Source organism: Myotis lucifugus, unplaced genomic scaffold (genome assembly GCF_000147115.1).
Source record: "Myotis lucifugus unplaced genomic scaffold, Myoluc2.0 scaffold_353, whole genome shotgun sequence".
Taxonomy (NCBI): Eukaryota; Metazoa; Chordata; class Mammalia; order Chiroptera; family Vespertilionidae; genus Myotis; species Myotis lucifugus.
The window spans coordinates 884,047-907,235 of NW_005871401.1; the positions used below are offsets into that span (position 1 = coordinate 884,047).

Sequence of the window (23,189 nt, forward strand, 5' to 3'; positions counted from 1 at the left end):
TGTTATTGTATATATTCAGACATTCTGCCATCTAAATCTGTATCTAATGAAACATACTTGGTTATATCTAAAATTTGTTGCTTGCATTAGCTTTCTCCCTCCAAACTAAAGTTTCATTTTCAATCAGTTAACACATGGCCAGTTACTCTGGCTTTTCAGAACTAAACTATGTGTGTTGAAATATGACTTTCATCATCGGATTTTTGTGGGCAATTCAGGTAGTTTAGTAATCCATCTTTTGTTTATGCCTCTTAAGGCAGTTTATTTGCTAAGTCTATCATACACACACAGACATGTCCACATACATACACACACATCAGCTTTTGTACTTTTCTCTTTCAAGAAACTTGAGCACAGAACACTAGCATATTTTTCTATTATAAAAAGAAATATAAAGTAAAATATTACTGAGGTCCTTGGCTATGGGAAATATATTCGAACATAGATCTTAATTTCAAACAGATTTCCTGTATAACAGTGTACAGTTTAGGATTTTTAAACTTTCTATTTCTCCACCACATTCTGGTCCCTAAAAGATGTAACACAGCCATACATAGCCTTTGTTCCTGGTGAACAAGTTGGCCTGGATTCATATTCTTTAATATGTTTGTGAGCTGGACTAGACAACTTAGAAAGAAATATGCAGATCTATGTAGAGTCAACCAAGGTCTGAGTTCCTTGTTTCATCTCCTCACTTGACTGAGTCTCCAGAAACGAAATTGTCCCCGGTGCTAACTATGCACCTCCTTCCCTACAGTCATCCACAGCTTCTAGGACTTCATTTTTCTTTACAGCTCAAATGCCTGCAAAAGCCCAAAGGGTGCCCATCCCTTGGCCCACAGAGGCAAAAAGGACCACCTCACTGAGAGGGTGATATCATTAAAACCTGCATATCCTGGTTTTATAACCCAATTGCTATTCATTTATTAATTTAACTAGAGGCCCAGTGCACAGATTTGTGCACCAGTGGGGTCCCTCAGCCTGGCCTGCACCCTCTCACAATCTGGGACCCCCTCGGGAGATGTTGGACTGCCAGTTTTGGCCCAATCCCCACAGACCATGCCAAGGGACCCCACCTGCCGGAGAGACCCCATTCAATCCGCAGACGCCCTTTGAGCCACTGTGCCACCCCAGGTGTGGCTGGTCAGGGAGGGACCATGGGAGGTTGGCTCCAGAGCATGTTGGGCCCATCTCACCCAGTCCTGCCCTGCCAGCCACCTTCTAATTAATTTCCTTTCAATGTGCACGAATCCATGCACCGGGCCACTAGTTTATAAATAAGAGTGAGTGCTTTGATCAAGATGCAAATTAAGAAGGTTGTCTCAGCCTTGGGAGTCAAGATTACTTCGAGCTGAAACTGAGAAACAGGAAAATTGACCAAATGAATGTCTAGACAAGGGAAGGGGGGAGGCAGTTAGTCATACTCCTTCTTACCCAGCCATTCTTCCCACTGTGCTGTCACTCTGCCCCACCCCTCACACCTCACAAGGATCTTGTAATTGATGTCTTGGGTTAGTTGATATAGTCCTTTGTGTGTTCCATGATCTCTCCTTGAGAAGGTTGAGATAACTGGGGTGAGATGTGCCTATGACCAAGACTCAGCAAATACAGCCCGAGTCAAACTTAAACCCACTCTCACTCAGGACTCACAGCCTCAGACTGAATGAGAACTCTTTCAATTAGCATTACTCCTTCCTTTATCAAACATGGATTGTTGGACTTCTTACACATCATATAACTCTTTACAAACCACTTTTGATCGGTGAAGGATAAATGAATAACTTATGAATTATGTTTTACTTTTAAACACTCATGGGTCACATTTTGAAGGTAAAAGTTTAGCAAAGCAGTCATTATGGGACCCAGAGTGCTGACAAGTATTCAGACTGAATGAAACTAGGGCTTAGCCAGTTGCATCCAACCTCAGCAGGCTTTGTGGCAAAATAAACTTTGCTGCTACCACAAAGAACAGGAAATCTGGAAAGAAAAGCCCTTTTTCTGTCTTTTTCTTTTTTCATTTGTTTGCTGTGCCTTCTAAAACATTGGAAAGCTCAAATTTCATGCTGTGGCCAATAGCTGTTAAAGTTTTTACCGGGGAAAAGAGCTCTAGCCATTTCAGTACTGTGGTTTATAACATCACCAAACAAGCCTTTCTAGAAAAATACAGCCCCAAGTCAGCTCCCTTGGAATTCTGTCTCTGAGGCAGGCCATTCAACCCTCAAAAGAGCTGTTTTTAAAGTTTCCACAATGTGGAAACAAGGGATATTTATAATGGGATTCAAATACATGATTCATTGATATAAAATAATATCTTGCCTTTGTTCAGTACCTTTCCAACTGAAAGGTGATTGGACATTTGTTGTTTGAATAAATCTCTAGCACATTGTTTAAATTTGTTTTTAATGGAACATCTTTAGCTAAGAAAAAATAAATCTATATATTTTGGGTTTGTCAAGGTTCCTAATAAATCATAATATAAATAGTAAATGTAGTGCATTCCTAGCATAGTATGGGAAATCGAATTGATCCAAAAGTAATTTAATGTGGATTAAGTTATTATCTGATTTATTACCTTTTTTCAGTGAGACTTATCTGGAAGTAGCACATTCACAATCATTATGAATTTTTGTTTATGGTTCAACCAGTGTCAGTTAAACTATTGTGAACTTATGGGGCTTCTCATTTTATTGTCTTTTAAGATAACGGTCATGTTTTTATTTATTTCTCAAATTGGAAAATAAGAGAAATCGTACAGATTTTTTTAGGAGAAAAAAAATTAACCGAGGCATATAGGTTGTTGCTATAGATTCATAGTATAAGATATGGTCAGGCATCAAATGATTTTTATCAGTTTCCTTTCATCAATTTTTGTTTAGCCTGCATCTCACATGAGGGAAAAATAAAAACACTGGATCTTAGCTACATATGAGTATTGTCATACATAATATTCAAGAAAATGCTATTTTATTTAGTTTAGATATGTGGTATGATGTAATGGAGTATTCTTGGGTTATGATACATTTGCTGAAAGTCAAATTGTACCGTTACCAACTAGCAACATTTTTATATAGCGTAGCATGCTACTAATGATAAATGGAAGGAAGCCATCAGTTTTTATCTTAACAGGGAGAGCCAGGATCTCCAGGAATCCCGGGAGTTGACGGAGAGCAGGTAATTTTCAAAGATACGTACTGTCATTTAAAGCATTGTTATCGATCACTACTTTTATTATAGGTTTGAAGCCAAGAAAAACATGCGTGTTGATATGTGATATCCTCTTCCCCCCCTCCCCCCCACCATCTGTTCTGGAGACTATGTTAACTCTAAAAAGCAATTGCTCTTATTTATTTATTTGTACTTTATTTTATTTTCTCTTCCCATCACCATTTATCCCCTCTATGCCTTCTTACCCTCCACCGTTCTCCCTCCCCCACCCAGTCATGACTCTGTTGTCCATGTCCATGAGTTCTCTTTTTTTCCCCTTTTTTTGCCCAATCTCTCTAACCCCCAACAGAACTGTCTGCCTGCTTTCTCTAAATGAGTCTATTGCTATTTTAAAATGCAATTGGTTTTAAGTTAGTTTTCTTTGCAGAAACATACAAGTTGTATGATGCTTTCGTTTTATCTTAATACTCCTTATCCATCTACCAGTGAGTCCTATGTGAATTTTTAATAGACTTGTAAAATTATTACCTATTTAGTAAAAATATCCTACTTTTGTCAGTGAATGTAAATGATTCAAGATTAAAATCAATGACATAGATATTGCTATATACGTTTTCTTTTTGCAGATATAGATTACACCTAATTATTGAAAGTATTAGAAAAGACAGAAACAGGCAGGGCTGTTGTAGCTTTGCAGAATATGGCAGTTTCTCCAAGGTTTCCCCTAAAACAGAGGTTTTCAAACTTTATCTATAAAGGACCAGATAGTAAGTGTTTTAGGCTTTGCAGTTTCTGTTGTGTATCTTTTTTTAACACCCCTTAAAATTTTTTTATAACATTCAGCCTATACAAAACAAGTCCTGGGCTGGATTTGGCCCATAAATCAAAAAGCATCTGCCAGTATTTCAATTCCAGAATCAAATCACAGGGTTAGTTTCAAGCTATTTGATGTTTTCTGAGCTTCCATTATTTACCCGAGAAATGGCTAAAATCAAGTAGATCATAAGAAATCAAGGGAATTCTTTATACAGTTATTAAAATATACTCCTCAGGTGATAGTATTAGATAGGAAAATTAAGTTTGGATATTTTAATATCAGAGTTTTATCTTGAAATTACATGATGTAACATTAAATAAATCTGGTAATTTAAAAAGAGACTTTAAATGATTCATTATATCAGTCAGAGATATAATGAATTTTTTAATCTGGTTGTATATTTCCTTTCACACTGTTAGCCATTATAAATAAGTTGGCATGCATAGCAGCATGCTTCATGATCCGTACATGTACAATAGCCGGGGGGTTTTCTATAGACTTTACAAGGTTTTCTTCTGCTACTATGACCAGCAGGTTGGCTATTCTGCTGCAATCACTAGAGCCCTAAAACCAACCAGGGTCTGATTAACCAGTAAGATTTATTTAGTCATTCAGGCACCTTCCCACCCACCCACCTAAAAGGTGATTCTGAAGTAGGTGCTATAAAATAAGTATAAATAACAAGAAAAGACACATTTCTGTCTACAAGTAGTTTTCAGTATAGAAAAGATGAACAGGTTATGCAGCCTCAGCTTCCCTTATTGTAATAACTATGATCATCTCTGCTGAAGACGGGCCATCTGGTCATATTGCACTGAGGAATGCAGTTTTGAGGAATGAGGAAATTATGCATTTCCTTCAATGAAATGCTTAACAACATAATTTCAGTATTGGTATCATTAATTCGGAGTTGTTGGCTTTCAGAATACACATTTACTAGTATCTATTTCCTCATAGTAAAAGGAGAATAAAAATAAGATCCTGGATCACCTCACAGAGATGTCCTGAGAACAAAATAAGAACACTGTGGGAAAGTTGCAGTATTTCTAAGCATTGATTGAACATTAGTGTGCAGTGAATGTTTTCCTGTCTAGATTAGACCATTGAAAACTGGTGGTGATTGGAACTTCTGCCTGAATTTCAAGGGGACAGTAAGGATATAGGGGGAGATGGGATATATTTATTTGGACCTTTGCTATTATAACACTAGGTTCTGGTTCCGATGTGCACTTTGCTGTTGAGAATTAAGCCATTAAATTGTTTTCAGGACCTGTGATATAGAATTAGCTGCCAGGTAAAAAAATATGAGATCAGGAGAAGTGATGTCAACACCTAAGTTCATATTTTTCATACTTACATGGCCTGAATGATAGAATTCAATGCCTTCTATGACACAGGGAAATAATGTTGATTGAATGTAGAAGGTTGCTACTAGAAATAACTCTACCTAAAAATGAAAATCAGAATCATCTTTACATAGGACCCATCTACTGACAAAATTGATCTGGAATTCTGTGTTCCCTAGGATGTCACTATCAAGGGATAGTATGATTCTTACATGCAACCATATCATTTGTAGGGACTCAAAGGCTCAAAGGGGGACGTGGGGGACCCAGGAACGCCAGGTGAAAAAGGAGGAATCGGACTTCCTGGATTGCCGGTATGTTTCTGTGTTCCTATTAAGATGAATAACCAGAAAGGAATTATATTTTTAGCTGCAGTCTCATCTGATCGTTCATATGATCTTCTAATTTTTAAATATTTGAGGTATTGTTTAATTACTGCAAGTGGGGCTCTACAACAAATTTTAAAGCGTCAAACAAATGAATTATGAAATAAACCTTCATGTTTCCCTGAATTCATTTTACTAGAAGGCACTAAAATAAATAAAGTTGGCCACTTTAATTTAGTATGCATAAGATAGTGATAACTGATCATTTTAAAATAAATCATAATTTAAAAATAAACCAAAAATGTAAAACAATTAAAAATAAATTACTCTGGAAATTCTCCTCTTTACATGTATGATACTATGGGAAGGTGTTTTTCCCCCATAATTTTTACTAGAATTGGGAAGGGAAATTGTAGACAACGTAGGGAAAAAAAATTCAGAAAACCTCATTGCCCTCAATTTTTTTTAAAACAAGGAAGTGTATAAATAAATGTTAATGACATAGTTAAAAGACTGAACTTTGCCTTTTAAAGTGAGCACCACCATAAAAAAAATATAACACTCATAATATATGTTCAGCAGGTATAAGTTGAACCAATCAAGCCTAACTTGGTTTACATTGACTTTGTATTTTATTTCACATATCACCCACAGTCTAGGCGTTTGGGGAAGCTAGAATGTAGGAGGATAAATCGTTCTTTTACATATCATGTGTATAATATACAAATTTCAAGAGGATGATGGGATTGGGGAGAAAATTCAGTTGTTCCTTACACTGTGGAAATAACTTGACCAGCTCTACTCTCTTACTGGTCATTTGTAGGGTGCCAATGGAATGAAAGGAGAGAAAGGAGACTCCGGATTGCCAGGTCCTCAGGGCCCTTCTGTAAGTCCGTGGTGGCTGAACTCCCATGGTTCCTGAAAAACTCCAAAACGGGCCTATTATTCATCTAGTTCAGCCTCTGCCAGATGGCTTATCAACAGTGGAAAAGCCATGAACCTCTTGGTTTGTCAAGCAGTCGAATAAATACTGTTGGCCTTGGACAATGAGAGACAAAATGCCTCAGAGGTCTCAGTTAGAAGCAATTTTTCAGAGGACTGCCTAATCCTGGCGGGGGAGGGGGGGGAGATCAATGGTTTTCCCATGACTCTTGTGGTGGAGCTTTGTGAATATAGAACATACGTTCTTTTTTTTCTCTCCAGAGCCCTATTGTTGCCTAGTGAAATATTGGAGAGTTTAATAGTGGTTGTGGCATTATAGCATTTCTTGGAAATCAGTTGCTTCCTTTTCGTTTAATGTACGTTTGATTTATTCTGGCTTTTGTAAAAGAACTGCATTTTTTAAAGATTTTTTTTTGTTCTCATAAAGGAATTTCCAAATCTAGAGAATCAAACACATCATTTCTTCCAGTATCCTTCTTTCTCTGCAACTATTAATGGCCTTAACAGAATCCCAGCAAAAGATTCAAGCCAAACCGCCTTATCTAAATGAAGTAACCAAATCCATGTTTATTTTTTTGACATACAGATCATAGGCCCACCAGGCCCACCAGGTCCCCATGGTCCACCAGGCCCCATGGTAAGTCTCTCTTCTCTCCAAAATGTAGTCATTTATTTATGAGCATGCTACTAGAGAAAACATGAGCGCATTCCTCAAAACAGCCAGCTTGTATTTCCTACTGTCTCTGTGGAGTGGACAGAAAATACGAGGTGCTTTGAGATGTACTGACTTTACAGTGTTGTCTTTCACTCCCCCAAACACGTCTGTAGGAAAGAGATAGAGCAGTTTTGTGATAGGAAAGTTGAAGACAGACAGATTTGGCAAGCTTTACTCCAGCCTTACAACATGAACATCAGAAAATCATTTTAAACACTGTTCTGGGCCATTGGTAGCAGAATAAGATTAATAATTATAGCCATTAAGACATGTTTTTAACCAACTTTGAAGATTAAGATCCTTTAATGAAATGTTCAATGAGAACATTTATAAAATAATACGATAAAAATCGAAGCTCGCTTCCACAGGTGACAGACGTTGAATCCTTTCCTTTGCACGTTATGGTACTTTGATAGATACAGTCTTTACTGCAGGAATCCCTCAGTGATCCCTCAGTGATCAGTGTGACAATGGCCATGTCCTCATGGAACTTAGGTCCAGTGAAGAAGGCAGCCATTAAACCAGTGTCATTCTCCAAATGTCTATCTAATGACGGTGTGTTAAGGGTAGAACATGGAAGTCAGATGCTTCCAGTGCTTTCGAACGGGGCAGGATGGGGACAAGTCCAGCAGCCTCTGAAATCACATTCACGTCTAGAGGTCTCAATAATCACATGTCTTCAATCATACGGATTAAATACAAATCTAAGAAAGAGCTTCATTGGAATGATGCAAGCCACAGAGCATAGTCCAGACCCAGTCATCTGTTTCTTACTGCCTTTCCTATTTCACCCACAAAACAATTATAAATAACCGTTTCTTAAAAATGAAACAGTTTTTTAAGAATTAAGCAAATGGCATATTTTGGTTTTTTTATACTCCCTCCGCTTTAAGTTAGAAGATTAAACAACACTATATCCTGTTCCTATCCTAAAATTAATTAGTTTAAAAGAATTTCAAATCATTACTAAAATGAGATAAGAATACTTGATAAAATATCAGACATTTCCTGAAAATGTTTATTCACAACTTATCTAAGGAGAAAATATTCCAATGGACACGTATGTAATAAACTTCAATGTATTGCTTGTTAAAAATTTTTCCTACTGTCATATGATTTTACTGATAGGTACTTAAATACTCTCTTTCCAATAGTTTATTTAAATTATTTGAAAACTTTAAAGCAATTCATGGTAACCTTTAGTTAATTTAAGTTGGCTAATTAGTCTCTATATTTAGATTTTCCACAAAATACAGGGAAAAAGCCCGGACTCATGCATGCGTTATGACTTCCTAACATTGGTAAACATTTGTTGCAAGAACCTTGAAGAATTCATCTTTGTCAAAATAAATACATTCTACTGGTAAATAATCCTTCCCACTACCACATTAGATCCTTTCCTTAGCCTTAAATTAAGCAAATTATGCAACAGGGCTGCAGAATTGACTATCATCTTTGCATTTCCTTTCTACCTCAGGGTCCCCAATACCAGGGTCCAGAGCAGTTAGTAATGGGAAGGGTCCCCTCTTCACTGGTATTTAAAGTCTGGAACTTTCCTTTGGTAAATTTTTGTCTTTTAAGACATCTATATTCCATATACATTCATAATGTACCTCACATTTGCCACCTATATTTTTAATGGGGATTTGAGAAATGGGAGCAGTGTGGATTCACAATACTTTCTTTCCCTATTTTTTTCTTTCCTATAATTCTCTCGGATTCCACCCTCCCCCTCTCAGGTATTTAGCATAAAGAATCTCTATTGTCGTGCTTAAACACTGTGTGCCATTTACTTTACTTGCCATGGCTATGGTGAGAGTGTCTTTTAGAAAGAATACTATGAAATGACAGGGATTATCATTATGTATCTCATGGTGATGGAAATTACTATTGATATTTTTTCCTCTGTATTAGCTTTTGTAATGGCCATGAAATAATGGAATGATTGAGTAAACCATTATCTTTGTTATTGTTAAAAAAAAAAAGAAATGCTATTAATAAATTTTCTATGACAGAGCAATCCAGAAGCTGGAAGGAACTTCCACTAGGTATTAACATCCACTGGCCTGCCTGGAGCTATAGCTTAAACAAAGAGATTCTTGTTTTACATTTCTTTTGTTACGTTATGTAATCACTTCTGCTGGGAAACAGTGAATCAGTTCTTAATTAAAAGCTGTGTTTTTCATTTTCAGGGACCCCATGGACTTCCTGGACCAAAGGTAATCTAACAAATCCCTTGATTATTTGATTTCTGTTTCCTTGTTAATCATGGAGAAGCATGACGGAAGCATGTCTGTCCTGTCTTATTTACTTGTCAAGAATGTTGATAATCTTTAAGCCTTTAAGTATCCAGATGTTTAACTCTCACAACACAGAATGACTTAGAACAAATTTAAGTGATATCACCTGGAGATGAATTATTCCTCATTTTGCCTTTTTTTCCTTGTTATTATGTAAGTTTCTGAAATCACTAATCATAATATACTCAAAATCAACCATTTAGAAGTAAATCTGATGGGATTCTCAGCCTAGTCCAGATGCTTTCTTGTTATCGTATCTTGAGTTGTACATTTAGATGTTATTGATACTTCTTGCTTGTCATGTAGCAGTACCACATCTAAATGCTTTGACTGTCCAGCATCTTAATTTTGTACTCCCCTGAGGGCACTGGCCTAGAATGGAGTGGGGTGTATGTGTGCTCTACTGAGAAGATTACATCATATACATTGAGACACACACATATACTCTGGATTAACAAGAGAACAATGGAGAAGAGCCCCTCCTTTTTAGCATTAGTGCAGCATGTATTGTGAAGATGGTCTCTCCACCTGTTCTCTGCTTTTGTGTAAACCAAGAGGACACCTTGGAGGATTAGAATGAGCCCTGAAAGACATTCTTCTTCTTCCAGGGGACATGCACGATAAGGAACTATATTCTAATCTCAGCTCTGCCCTGACATGCTGTTACCTTGGGCAGATTATTTACCCTCTCTGATCCTTCATTTACTCAACTAGGTAGTTTACCACATAGGGTTGTGATGATTTAATAGCAAAATATCTGGTGCAGTTGTTGATAAGCACCCATAAGTGCCATTTGTTTTTGTTAACTTCTGATTTGACGCTCTGTTCTGAACAGAAAAATTTAGCTAGTCCTAAGGCTGTTTGAGACAAGGTTCAAGTACTCTTGAAAGCTCCTCAGTAATGAGTTGGTGCATTTTAATGGTGAGGGGTGAGAGAACACATAATGCAATGTTGGCATAGGAGTCAGAAAGGCAGCCTACCCTCTCCTCTGGCTCACCCAGCTCTAGCACTGGCAGAGATATCTGTTTGACTCCTGAAACCTGAGTTCCCTTTTCGAGGTCAGGCAGGTGACTCACCCAAGCACAGGACGAGTTCATGCCTCTTTATTCTTTGTAGAATACCTTACCTTCTGGTGAGGCCAGTGAGTGGTAGTGTCTCAGAATCATGGATTATAGTTTGGGGTAAGAGCATTGTTCTGGGGGTCAGAAGAGAGAGCCCATCTACTGGCTTTGTAATCTTAGTAGTTATCTAACTTCTCTGGGCCTCTTTCCCACTCTTGGCTTCTCCATGGATGTTAAGGCACCCCTAAAGATCAGCCCAATCATAATAACTCAGACTAGAGCCATTAAGACTGTGTTTTTAATTCCTTGAGTGATTCAGATATCTCGCCATTAGATTAATAGATGCCCAAGATTCTTTTGATCTCTAAAATGCGATGATCTTTTTGCCTACACTTAAACTTTAATTATACTAAAATCATAGACTTCAGAGAATTTTTATAAAGTTTCAAAGACCTCATAGAATACCTATTCTAATTCCTTGATTTTATAGATGATAAACTATAGGCCCGAGTAATTTACCCCAAATTACACTAATTAAATGACAGATCTGGGACTAGAATTTAGATCCATCATTGAAATTTGGTATTTTTGCCACTGAATTAGACTGTTTATAAACTCACCTTCTAAGTTAATGACCAGTCCTATCAACACATGATTCCTCACCAAAGCATTTCACAGCCTACCAAGGCTTTCCTGCTTATCCATCATCTCAAGACCACTCGCTGAAAGACCACACACATGCAAAGCCGGGTATCTCAAGTTTAGACCAGTTAACTGAAGTAGACTATTGATCCTTGGCCTTGACCTCACATGAACTCTAGCTCTGTGACATTCCCAGGATCATACTTTACCAACCATTTGGATTCCCTATAGTGGAAGCACTGTGATCATCCTATCTTTAGAATCCCAAAATTTCATTAGGTTTTGCCCAAATGTGTTCATTCCTTTGTGACCCCTTTGAAAGTTTAAATATGTAACATGGTACTAAGGGTGATCTGTTTCCCAGCATTTCCCGATGAGAGGAATCATCTGGAAGGCTTATTAAAAATACACGTTTCCTGCGCTACTAAGGTCTACATGGCGCCCCAGGCTCTCTATGTTAAACAAGCACCACACTGATTTCATCATCAGACAAATGGAGAAAGTACCACCCTCCTGCCATATAGACATAGCCTCTCCTCCCTCCCACTCTACCCAGAAAGACTCTATAGCGCTTTGAGACTGAAGTAATCTTCAAGGCTTTCAAATTTTCTTGATGAGGTTAATGTCTGTGCTTCAAAGTTAAAGAGTGAACCAGTTAAACTCTATTTCTAACATCCTGCTGCTGCTGATAGAACATAGGTGTACTGTATTCTTAGATTTAAAAAAAACAAAACACAGAATCATCAAAATTTATCACTTCCCGTGGCTTTTGTAATGTAACCCTAAACTAAATTCAAACCTTCCTCATTCAAACATTGGGCAGATGAACTTAGTACATGTAAGTTCTGTGATCTTCATGTTTTCTTCTGGGATTGGCTATTTGCTGTCTACTCTATTGATTAATCCAGGTAGGGACCTGACCTGGCAATGTCAGTGAATGAGGACTCACTAAATGGCATTGCTTCAAACATCAGCGGCTATATTTTTAGCTCATTCCCCTGGGCAAAATGCTTAAAGGCTTAAAATGTCTGTGTATCACACTGTCCTGCATATTCCAGTTTTCCATTGCAGCAGAGTGGGTTTTTTATTACTGAATCTCCTTCAGCATCCTCCACTGATTGTCTCTGATTTGCTTGGTCAGAACAATGGGGCACAACACCAATTTCCTTGATATACAACTGAAAATTTCAGGAACTCAGTTATATATACTTTGATTCTGAAGAGCATACTTTCTAGGGTGTTTTGTTTCCTAGAATATTATTTGTCCATTTCAGTTTGTTAATTTTGTCATGTTTTAGAAATTAAGTTTGAACTGATACAAGACAAATCTAGCCTGACTCAGCTGTTACCTAAAACTGGAATCTGCAACCATTTCCGAGACTGGCTCTCTTCTCTCATAGCTGAAACGCCCGTGATAGCAACCAAAATTGGCATTTGCTTTTGCATTTAGGGTGAACCAGGGTTAAATGGTGTTAAAGGATTGAAGGGTGAACCAGGTCAAAAGGGTGACAGAGGACCCCTTGGTCTTCCAGTAAGTAAAGAAAACTTTCCATTTCAGTGCAAATCTCAGACTTTTCTTTCTACCTTAAGCAACTACTCTGGTTTGCTTGGCAACTACTAATAGCTGAGATGTCTGTAATTGGAGAACACATTGCGTTTGTTAGCGCAGAGCCCAGCCCAATTTCTTTTCCCAACGTCTGCTCTTCTGTAAGAGGAAGGCCCCATACACACAATGCCATCACTGTTTTGTCCTTCGATTACATACATGCCAGCCTTCCTCTGTTAAAGCTGACAATCCTCCTCCCATCACCCTCCTCTTTACAAACGTACTGTGCTCCTAATTTCTCCCAAACTTTTTTATAATTTAGTGCAGATTTAAATTCTCCTTCAATTTTTTTACTCCTTTGATACCCAAACTGTAGCCCTCTGTTGGTGGCAGGTGTGCAATTGGCCATTGTTGATGGCAGGAGGTCAGTGCTGTGGCTCCTTACATTAATTAATCAGTCATATCGAGGTCTAAATGTTGTATGTTGTTTGTTTTGGAAATGCTCTCTTAAGAGATTATTGTGGCAATAGTGGATAAGACGGGAGAAGTATTTTACAATTGTTTAGAGATTTTTATTTTTAAGAAAAAAGTGAATTTTTACCTTTCCTGCACCTCATGCCAGTCTTCTTTCCACAGCTAAAAAGATATTTTTTAAAAATGGTTATTGACTATGAGGTCATAGTTTCAAGCTTTTACTATGCTGTCTATTCAGTGAATGCCAACAAAAGTCAATAAAGAACATTATAAATTACATGATTAAAATGACATAAAATTGGTAATAGGAAATAATTTATACACATATTTTACACATAAAAAATTGATTACCAGTTATTTTATTTTCCCTGTGGGTACTATAGCTTAAGTAGTAAGTATTCTACTTGATAACCAGTGCCTTACATAAATCAGGCATGTAGTAGATGCTTAATAGATATTATTTATTGAATTAGTGATAGAGCATAGGTTAAATCATGCCAATTAGATCAATGGATGACCTCGGAATAAAACCTCTATAACATATGTGAGTCATTAATTCACATCCCAGGTGAATATATTATCAATGCAAAAATTGTATCATCTCCCTATTTATTTTTAAATGTTATAATAATGGTGACTGAACAAAGTACCAAAAGGCAAAAGAAACTTTGGATTTCTGTTTTATTTAAATTTAGGATTAGTGATAATTTTTATACATTAGCAGAAAGCTCTGCATATGCTAGCATTAAACTAACAACAACACACTTTTTAAAATTTTTTAATCATTGCTAACTAAAGATGTTTTTGCAGTGAAAATCCTCATAATAAAATTATACAGAATGAATTATAAAGTAAAATCTAAAATTACCCAAAATATATATGGTATAGCATCATTGGTAGAGTTTGCAGCTGGAATAGATGCTTTCTTTCGTTTTGTATTATTAATTACATCTGAAGCATAAAATGGGAAAATAGTTCTGCAATCTTGGAAAGAGAATTTATAGGGCTAGAGCATTGTCTTTCCTAAATAATTCTTCATCTAATCAATTTTTTAAAGGACTATAAATAAATATTTGAGTTTTGAGATACAAATGCAAATTGTGCAAAGAAGCAATTGTGCTTATTTTTGAAATAAGCATTGAAAATGTCATCTTTAAATCTTTCACTGGAGCCCAAGGTGAAGAAAAGCATGCGTTGCATTGGATTTTTAAAACATTTCCCATCCAGACTTTGCAGCAATGATTATTTGATTACTTCAAGCGAGTCAAGGAACAGTTTTGTTTGGGACAGTTATTTTTTGTTTGGACTCATGAGCTATTTCTGGCTTTTTCCTGTTCCTAGAAGTCCCTCTAGTGGTGATTAATGTGAACACAGTAAGAACAACCCAGAAATCAATGACTGTTCATGTAAAAGCCAGAGTCATCCCGACACGTTCAAGTTCTGCATTTGTCATTCATAAAGGCTATTTTAGCAAGCAAGACTAGAGTTCTTTTCTTCTCCTCTGAAATGCTATCCTTGATTGATTATTATAATGAGCCCTTTCTTAGGAGATCGGCCATTATTTTTCCTTCAGAACTTAAGAAAATATTGTGAATAGTACAGTCTTTAGAAAACGAATTTCATACGGATATTAGCAGCCTGTGGCTGTTACTGTAACTACTTTAAAGCCACTCTATGAACCTCATTACCTTGGTTTCTAAATAAGAATTTGCCAAATGGAAATGTCATAAAAATGCCATCGTCTATGGGGGTGTTTATTGTCCTGTGTTTTGTTTTTTTGTTTTGTTTTTTTTTAACTAACAATTTGTAGCAATGTGATATTCATCCTAGAACCCTGTGACTGAGTATTATGTTGTTTGAAGTGTTACACTTGTTCGCTGGTACCTCATACTAATCTCTGTTCTTGTCATTCGTGTTACACCCACCAACCCTGCTACCAACCAAATCACACAGGGAGCATCTGGCTTAGACGGAAAGCCAGGAGCCCGGGTGAGTCAGTGCCTCCTCGTCTTGCTCCAGCGCGTTTGTGGCTGTGAATTCTGTGCTTCGGACAGACCCTTTCGGCTCATGTGTTCTCATTAGAAGAGGAGGGTACCTAGGATTGGGGTAAAACAAGAAGGTGGACAAAGACAGTGGCAGAAAAGGGGAAGGTGGACAGAGCATGGGCTGCGGCTCTGTGGGACGTACAGCCTTAACTACAGAACATGTTTCTGAAATGGGAGCTCAGGTCTGGATTACCTGCTAGGTGACAAGAATAGCCAGTCTAATTGGCATCATTGTCTCAGAATCCTGGCAGATTTCTCCATAACCAATGGCATTTCCTGTAATTCCAGGAGAGAGGCCCTCTGACGGGATTAAAATAATGTGCATTTATTTTAAGTTGCTTTTCCTTTTATGTTTATGTTCATATTAGAAATGTACCTTCTTCATTGGACTAACTTTCAAATCTTTGTTCATCGAAATGAATTGTCTGTCTTCTGTTGTTGTCTCTTTTCTTTGGCTCTTAACAGCTCCATCTCTTAAATTTCAGCCGCAGGGACTCAGTCTTTACAAGTCTTCTGAAGATGAACTTTGAGTTCAGGCAGTAAAAGATCAGTTTAAGATGGTGAGAATTCACCAACAGTAGAATGAACTTAAAACCCTGAGTTACTTCATATCACAAGGCTGTAAGAGAATAAGCAAGAACAGTAGGAGAGAAATAAAAACACTATAAAAACGTGTGCTGAATTGTTCCATGTGCAGATTTTATAACAAATTCTTTGCAAATCTAAGCATAGTCTTCCTGAAAATGAGCCAACATACTTGAAGTCCTTGCTACAATTTTAAGAATCAAAAGAAATGTTAGCTCTTCGATTCTAAAAAAACCTTCTCCAGGCAGCCATTGTTTTCCTTGGACCTCAGTGATCCTATATTCATTCAGATATTATCTCGTGGGCCACAGAAATCCTGATCCTAAACTAGGAGGCCAGAAGGCAATTATGCCGTTAAGTCATCAGCTGCCTGGTTTGTGCCTTGTAAGCCTAGTCACTTCAGCCACTGCAGCAGGACCTGCAACAATAATTCCTTCCCTCGAAGCCCCCTGCTGCTCCGCATGGAGCTCAAGAAAGTTTGGTTTGAACACTGTTCTCATTTAATTTTGTTCACTTGTGTAACTGTTCAAGCCTCAAGCAGCTGAAAACAAGGCTTCGAAGCATCGGTGGCCAAGGAAAGTAGGGCTGGCAGTGGGGGGTGGAGAACAAATGTGAACTAGAGGTGATGGGAAGAAAAAACAACCGCAGGTTTTTCTAAGATGGGGGAGGCAAAGTGAAGATGTTCCATTCAGTCAGGAAGGAAATGTGTAATTAAATATGATCTACAGCTTTTTGTGTGGGCCCTTCATTGAAACAGGCAGTTACATAATTCATCCCGTTTGCATGAGATTCTTGAAAACCACTGGCCTGAAAGAATCCAGTATAAAGCACTTTGGAAGGAGATGAGTTGTCTTACTGACATTCTTGGGCGTCACTCGCCCAGGAAAGTCCTGGATACATTATAACTGCTTTTCTTATAGCCCCGGGATATGTCTCATATTGTCTTATTTTTTATCTCTTTTTAGGGTACAGATGGCCCTATGGGACCTCATGGCCCTGCAGGTCCCAAAGGAGAAAGAGTAAGTTGCTCCTGAGGTTACTAAGCTGTGACCTGAATAAGAAACTAGAGTGTGGCCTTTTCATTTTACTTGAACTTCCCAGAAGAAACAAAGGGCCATCTACTCTTAAATGAAAATAGATATGATCATAAGTTCTATTCAGAGTCTTCACTCTGAGAGAGAGAACAACAGAGTATAACATGGAATATGGCTGCCCTAATAGAAAACAATGCATACATTTGCATAGCTGACATGAGTAGCTCAGAACCCGTATGGAAGATATTTTTACTTAGCCTTAACCCCGTAAATAGGGCTAACATTTCCACGACTACATATTCTGGCTGATAATCTTTCATAGAAAGCTATTTTATTTCATTGAGAGTAAGTTATAACTTTCTAAAGAAAATGACCAAAACCTACATATTCTTTTCCACACAGTTATACATGCTGCTGTTTAAAACAAAACAAAAAAAAGAATAGACTGTCTTCCTTTAACCATACGGAAATAATTTCAGTGCATTATAAAACAAAAACCTTTCACTAACCTCTCTATTGCTAGGCCATGTTTCCATATCCTTGGGAAGAAAAAAAAAGTCAGAGTGGAAGATAAATATCTGACACACAAAAATGTGCTGCCGCATCAGCAGCTGGTCATCTGTCTGGAACTCCTCTCCCTCGTTCTCTGTTTTTCTCCCACTTTTCCTTTTCCTCGCCTTGGAACACTTAGAAGTGTTTGTGCGTCTGAGTGGAATTGTGTCATCAGTTTCCCCACCATCCAGGATGGAATGAAAAGAAAGTATCCTAATAGCGAGGGCTTCAAAACGTTGGAATAATTCATTTATGGTCTTTTAAAACTAGATAGCGTTTCATCAATCGGGGATAATTTGTCCACATAGTCATTTCTTTGATGTACATCCCAATTCCATGTTCTATAAATTGAATTCATTCAATAAATATCACATGTTACAATGTATAAAACAGTGTACTTTCAGTATGAAATGGAAACACACTCCCCCTTTTTATGTAAAGTCTATTTTGCTCCAATGAATTAAATGCCGTTTAATTAATTCCTCATCTTATAATCTTTTACTAATACACTAAATATATTTATTCTGTACTGTAAAGGAAGCAGCTATTTTTCCTGATCTAGAAGAGCTTACAGCCTAATTGCAGAGGAAAAAAGATCTCTGAGAAAAATAACCAGATAATGAGGCCACAGTGAATACAGTTAAACCCAGGCTGTCCATACAGCAATGAGGGAAGCTGGCTTCGTCCAAGAATGCTTCTAGAAAGAGGTGACTCTTAAAGGCATAAATAATCTGAATCTGCAGTTACCTTTATTTGATCTTATTTCTAAGATCAAGCCAATGACTTATGAAGCTCTTCTTAATTAAAAATATTTAAAAGCGAAGAGCCTCCACTGCTGACCCACTCAAGCACTGTGTCAAGAAATTCAGTACATGTACTAAAAATGGAGCAGCAAATCTCAAGTAGTCTTTTGGCAGGGGGCCCTGGGGCTCAAGAGGGTTTACCATTTGGTAAATCAGCTGCTACTTCCGATAGCTCCACAGTGTCACAAGAGTATCAGGTCTCAGCCCTGGGGCAGGATTAACCAGGAGAGCAAATGAAATCTCTAAGAATTTCTGAAGGCATAGTTGAAGTCAAATGGTGTGCAGTGTAAAGTGTTACACTTGTATTTATTTACTCAGCACGTTAACTATCTTAACTGGGTCCGATATCAGTACTCCCTAAGTGCCCCTCACCCAGAGTGCTAAACTGGAGTGTGATTCTCAGAGTTAATTGATTGAGGCGCCATCTGGACTGTCGTGAAGAAGTTTCAAATTTTAAAGCGGGAGGAATCAGGAAAGGGGGCCATTCTAGAATAATTTCTTAGTGTAGACATGCAAATGAGAGAGCCCGAATAAAATTAGACCAGCCTACAGGAAGCCAGACATTTGACAGTGTTTTTCAGAAACTGTCAGATGCGTGACTGGCACCATTAGTATTCCGCTCTTCAAGCTCGCCGAGGTTCCTGCCTTCCGCTGATTTCTTCATCTGGCCTTGTAACTTCTTAGGAACTCTGCAGAAGTTGTTAAATTGGAGAGGTGCACGTCTTTTTTTTTTTTTTTTTAATTATTTAATCCGGGTGAAGAAGTTGCACATTCCAATCCCTGTGTTAATATTTCACTCCTGAAAGTTTTCAAACTGAGACCATTAGGATGCTTTTGACTCTAAATGGCAGCCCCCAACTCAAAATATAGTGAAGACATTTACTGTTTTATATAACAAAACGTTCGAAGGAGGGCTCTCGGCTTTGCTTCTGTGCCCTTTCCGCCTGCTGGCCTTGTCTTCTGACCACTGGCAAGCAGGTTCCCGTGTGCTGACCTCCCCCACTCCCCCCCAGGAGCCATGGCAGAGAACACACAGAGGCCTTCCCCTCCCACGCCCCATAGCGTCCCAGCCGACTTCCCCCACACCTCCTATCCGCTTCTGAAGCAGTCACTGCTGAGAGAAGTGGATTGCTACTAGCTTAAAGTTATTATTTGGGGAGGCCAATTCTATACGAAAAGTTCCACACACAAATGTCTGAGTGACAGCTTAATTCAAATAAGCCATGGCATATTCACTTTAAAAACAAAATAAAGCGGAAGTGCTCAATCAGAGGAGGAGGAAGGGAGTAGGTAGATCAAAATAATCTTTGGAGCTTTTTCAAACAAAACCTACTCTAATCTGTTGAATTTTTTTAAACTAGATCTACTCCAGGCTATGTGAACCCTCCTTTTAAACCCCTACCTCCCACTACACATACCCACATCACCACCACCACCACCATTTTAAAAATCATAAATAACATACCAGCTCAAAATGAAATAAACTTATTTCGAATTAATTTGAGTTGCTCTTTGAATTGCCAAGCCTTTTTTTTAATTAAAAATAAGACCTCTAATTGTATAATAATGATAGCTACTATTTATGGGACATAGTGAATTTCATATTTTATAATCAGAAAAATTGTCTTCAGACAAATTCTTGTAGAATATGTATTATTATTCCTATTTAACAGCCAATGAAACTCAGGCACAGAAAGGTTAAGAAAATTACCTAAGCCTTGACGGGGGCTGGCTCAGTTGGTTGAAGCGTAGTCTACACCAAAAGGTTTCGGGTTCAATTCCTGGTCAGGGGACAGACCTAAGTTCTTGGTTCGATCCCTGGTCAGGGTGCCTACGGGGAGGCAACCAATCGATATTTCTCTCTCTCATTGATGTTTCTCTTCCTCTTCCTCTCTCTCTAAAATCAAGAAAAACATAACCTTGGGTGAAGATTTTTTTTTTAAAAAAAAAGTTACCTAAGGCCATACAGATAGTTCGTGACAGGACTGGAATTCAAATTTAAATGTGTTTTATTTCAAAGCCTGCCACTTTCCTGAAAGCAAATGCAGCTCTTTCAGTAATACTGAGTAAAAGTTCAAAAGCATTGATCATATTTATTTTCAGTGGCCTCCCTATTCTTTATGTGTTTCTGGGTGACCATGCTAATTAGCTCCACCAATCCCTAAGTTTAGATTAAAGAAGAATGTTAACAGGGACTTTAAATTTGCTCAAATGGGAATCTGGAGTATAGACAAACACAGCAAAATACATGGATCTGCATTCAGAGTGAGCAGCTGAACTTGGCACTTTACTCATAAGAGTTGCTAACCTTTGAACTTCAGAGGTGTGATAAAAGAAGGTAACATTTTCTGTCTGACCACTCACATAAACATCATCGTGACTCCTGAAGTTTTCATGCTAAATCCTGACAAACACATTAATTTTGAAGATGGGGGCAAAAGGGGTTTTCTACTTGAAATGAAGAATATCTTTTTCTCTGTCATTGTAATTATTTCCTATTCATGGGACCACCTCCAATTACACTTATTCTTTATAAGCATTCAAGATTATCATTTAATCCTCAACTGGTTTTTCTCAGGAGTTAGAGCATCAGTTCGAGTCCCAGTCAAGGGCACGTAACTGGGTTGCAGGTTCAATCCCCAGCCTGGTGGGAAGCAACCAATCAATCTGTCGAAGCAACCAATCAATCTGTCTCCTCTCTCTCTCTCTCTCTCTCTCTCTCTCTCTCTCTCTCTCTTTCTATCTTGCGTGCACCCCTCCTCTCTAAAAATCAATGAAAAAAATATCCTTGGATGAGGATTAACAATAATAAATAAATAGTAACTTAAAATAATTAGTAACAAATAAATGTTTCACATTAACACCCAAGAAACCCGAATACAGCATCCTAGACACGCTGGTTCTTTTGCACAACTGGGCAGTGGAAGTCTTATGCTCTTTCTAAGATGATTTAATAAAATCATCTTATGTAGATTACTTTTACTGTATCATTGACAGCAATTCTGGAAGAGCCTGAATCTTTGGTATTTTGATAGAATGATAATTCAAACAGGAGCTTTACACACAGGCCATTCGGGCACAGGTGTGAATATTGGTGTTTGTGTCTGATTTGAACTTTCTATCTTTCATTTTAGGGCGAAAAAGGAGCTGTGGGAGAGCCCGGACCCAGAGGGCCCTACGGCCTGCCCGTGAGTCCTCTGTCTAGTGTGTGGTCTGCACCTTCAGCATGCACAGATCACCTGCCACTTAACCCTGCCCTTGTGGGACCAACTAATCACATTACAGGAGCAAGAACAGTCCACTAACTCTCTACAAGCCCAGTATCACCATGTCCTCCAGAGATAGGTCACATTCATGTCATCCTCCCACTCACGTACAGACACCTGCCCTCACACGTCACAAGACTGAGAGGATCAGAGTCACCTAAAGGTGGGAATCCCCCTGTCCAGTGACGCCTTGCCCCTACCATCTGACTGGACGCCCATGATTGGCACTTCTTTGGAAGGTCACTGTACCAGAAGTGGGTGTAGGAGCTTTATTTAAAACAACTTCCTGCAGATTTTATCTGTTCTCATAGGTTACTTCCTAAAACCACTGTTGCTAATTAGTCATTTCTCGAATTGACATTTACGATGACTCGATGTCTCTGATCCCTCTGTTACTGTCATCACAGGGGATCTGGAACATAGGATGTGGATAAAAATTCTCAATGACACAGACTTCAAATTGAGGCCTCAGATTTGCTGTAGGACATTATCTTTGGGATCATCACAAATGATCCCATGGGGTAGGGAAGGACTACAATAGAACTGTATGCTTGTATTGAGGTTTTTAACCCCTATGCACGTCCACATACCCTGGACTTTCAGTTTTTATGAACTGAAATCATAAACTAAAACCATCATAACTTCAATGCTGAAAGAGAGGCTGATTTTAAAATAGATTGAAAGTGAAGGCTGATTTTTAAAATAGATTTCAGTTGACGGAATCAAAGCAACCTCTTAGGAACTCTGGGTGGATCCTTTGTGAGACACAGTAGGCCCTGCCCCGGGCATCTGCGCCCTGGGAGTGCGTTTATCCTCCTCGCACAACAGCCTTCTGGCCCCTTTCATATTTGGGGATCATTCATTTACAAAGTTTACTTAGAAACAGTGCTTTAAGGTGTGACCTTCACACCCTCAGTATTTATAGACAAGGTGCACGCTAGCCAAATCCAAACTATATTTAACAACAAAGTTTCCACATTTTTTACTCATGTCTGAGCTAACTACTCAGAGAATTAAAGCAGCATTGATTTGCCTCCTTTATTAGCGCTGGTGTGTTTTTAAATCAGCTAAATGGTTTTTGCTTTCAACTTAACTCCTGAATTGATAACTTGGATACCAAGCATTCAACTTCAGCAAAAAAGCAAACTATTTAACCTGATATATAAGAAAACATTTTCATGACTCGTAACAGCAACATTAACGGTCATTTCACTTGATTTAGTGAAAAAAAATGTGTAATACTAATCAGTAGGGGATCTTTTTCACATCTGTGAAGTAGTTCTAATAGTAGTGTTGCATGTGCAGGCAGCCTTAATGAAAACGATAACCTATTCATGAAACCTGGGAACACTAATATAGCTACTGTGGTTCTTTGGCAGGGGAAAGATGGAGAGCCTGGTCTTGATGTAAGTAATACATGCAATGAACATCTTCCTATGATAATAGATGCTGATGGTCTCCATCAGTAACAGCAAGAATACTTCTTATTGTTTCTGTGCACATAGATATGCACACAACAAAAATTGCTATGCATGTAAACAGCCACCTAAACTACACCATGAGTGTTTGC

General features: G+C 38.1%; 1 protein-coding gene across 4 annotated transcripts in view; it reads left to right on the forward strand.

The window, feature by feature from the left end:
* COL25A1 (collagen type XXV alpha 1 chain) overlaps positions 1 to 23,189 on the forward strand; it is a 472,442-nt gene that overhangs the window by 438,588 nt on the left and 10,665 nt on the right. For 2 of the 4 annotated variants that reach the window (XM_023764848.1, XM_023764849.1), the window contains exons 24-32: positions 3,127 to 3,171; positions 5,562 to 5,642; positions 6,478 to 6,540; positions 7,183 to 7,233; positions 9,504 to 9,530; positions 12,765 to 12,845; positions 15,288 to 15,323; positions 16,930 to 16,983; positions 21,488 to 21,541. In XM_023764848.1, the coding sequence (XP_023620616.1) occupies positions 3,127 to 3,171; positions 5,562 to 5,642; positions 6,478 to 6,540; positions 7,183 to 7,233; positions 9,504 to 9,530; positions 12,765 to 12,845; positions 15,288 to 15,323; positions 16,930 to 16,983; positions 21,488 to 21,541 (492 nt within the window). Of the gene's footprint in view, positions 1 to 3,126; positions 3,172 to 5,561; positions 5,643 to 6,477; positions 6,541 to 7,182; positions 7,234 to 9,503; positions 9,531 to 12,764; positions 12,846 to 15,287; positions 15,324 to 16,929; positions 16,984 to 21,487; positions 21,542 to 22,998; positions 23,026 to 23,189 lie in introns of all 4 variants that reach the window. The other 2 variants (XM_006101373.3, XM_023764850.1) reach the window with 1 other exon arrangement.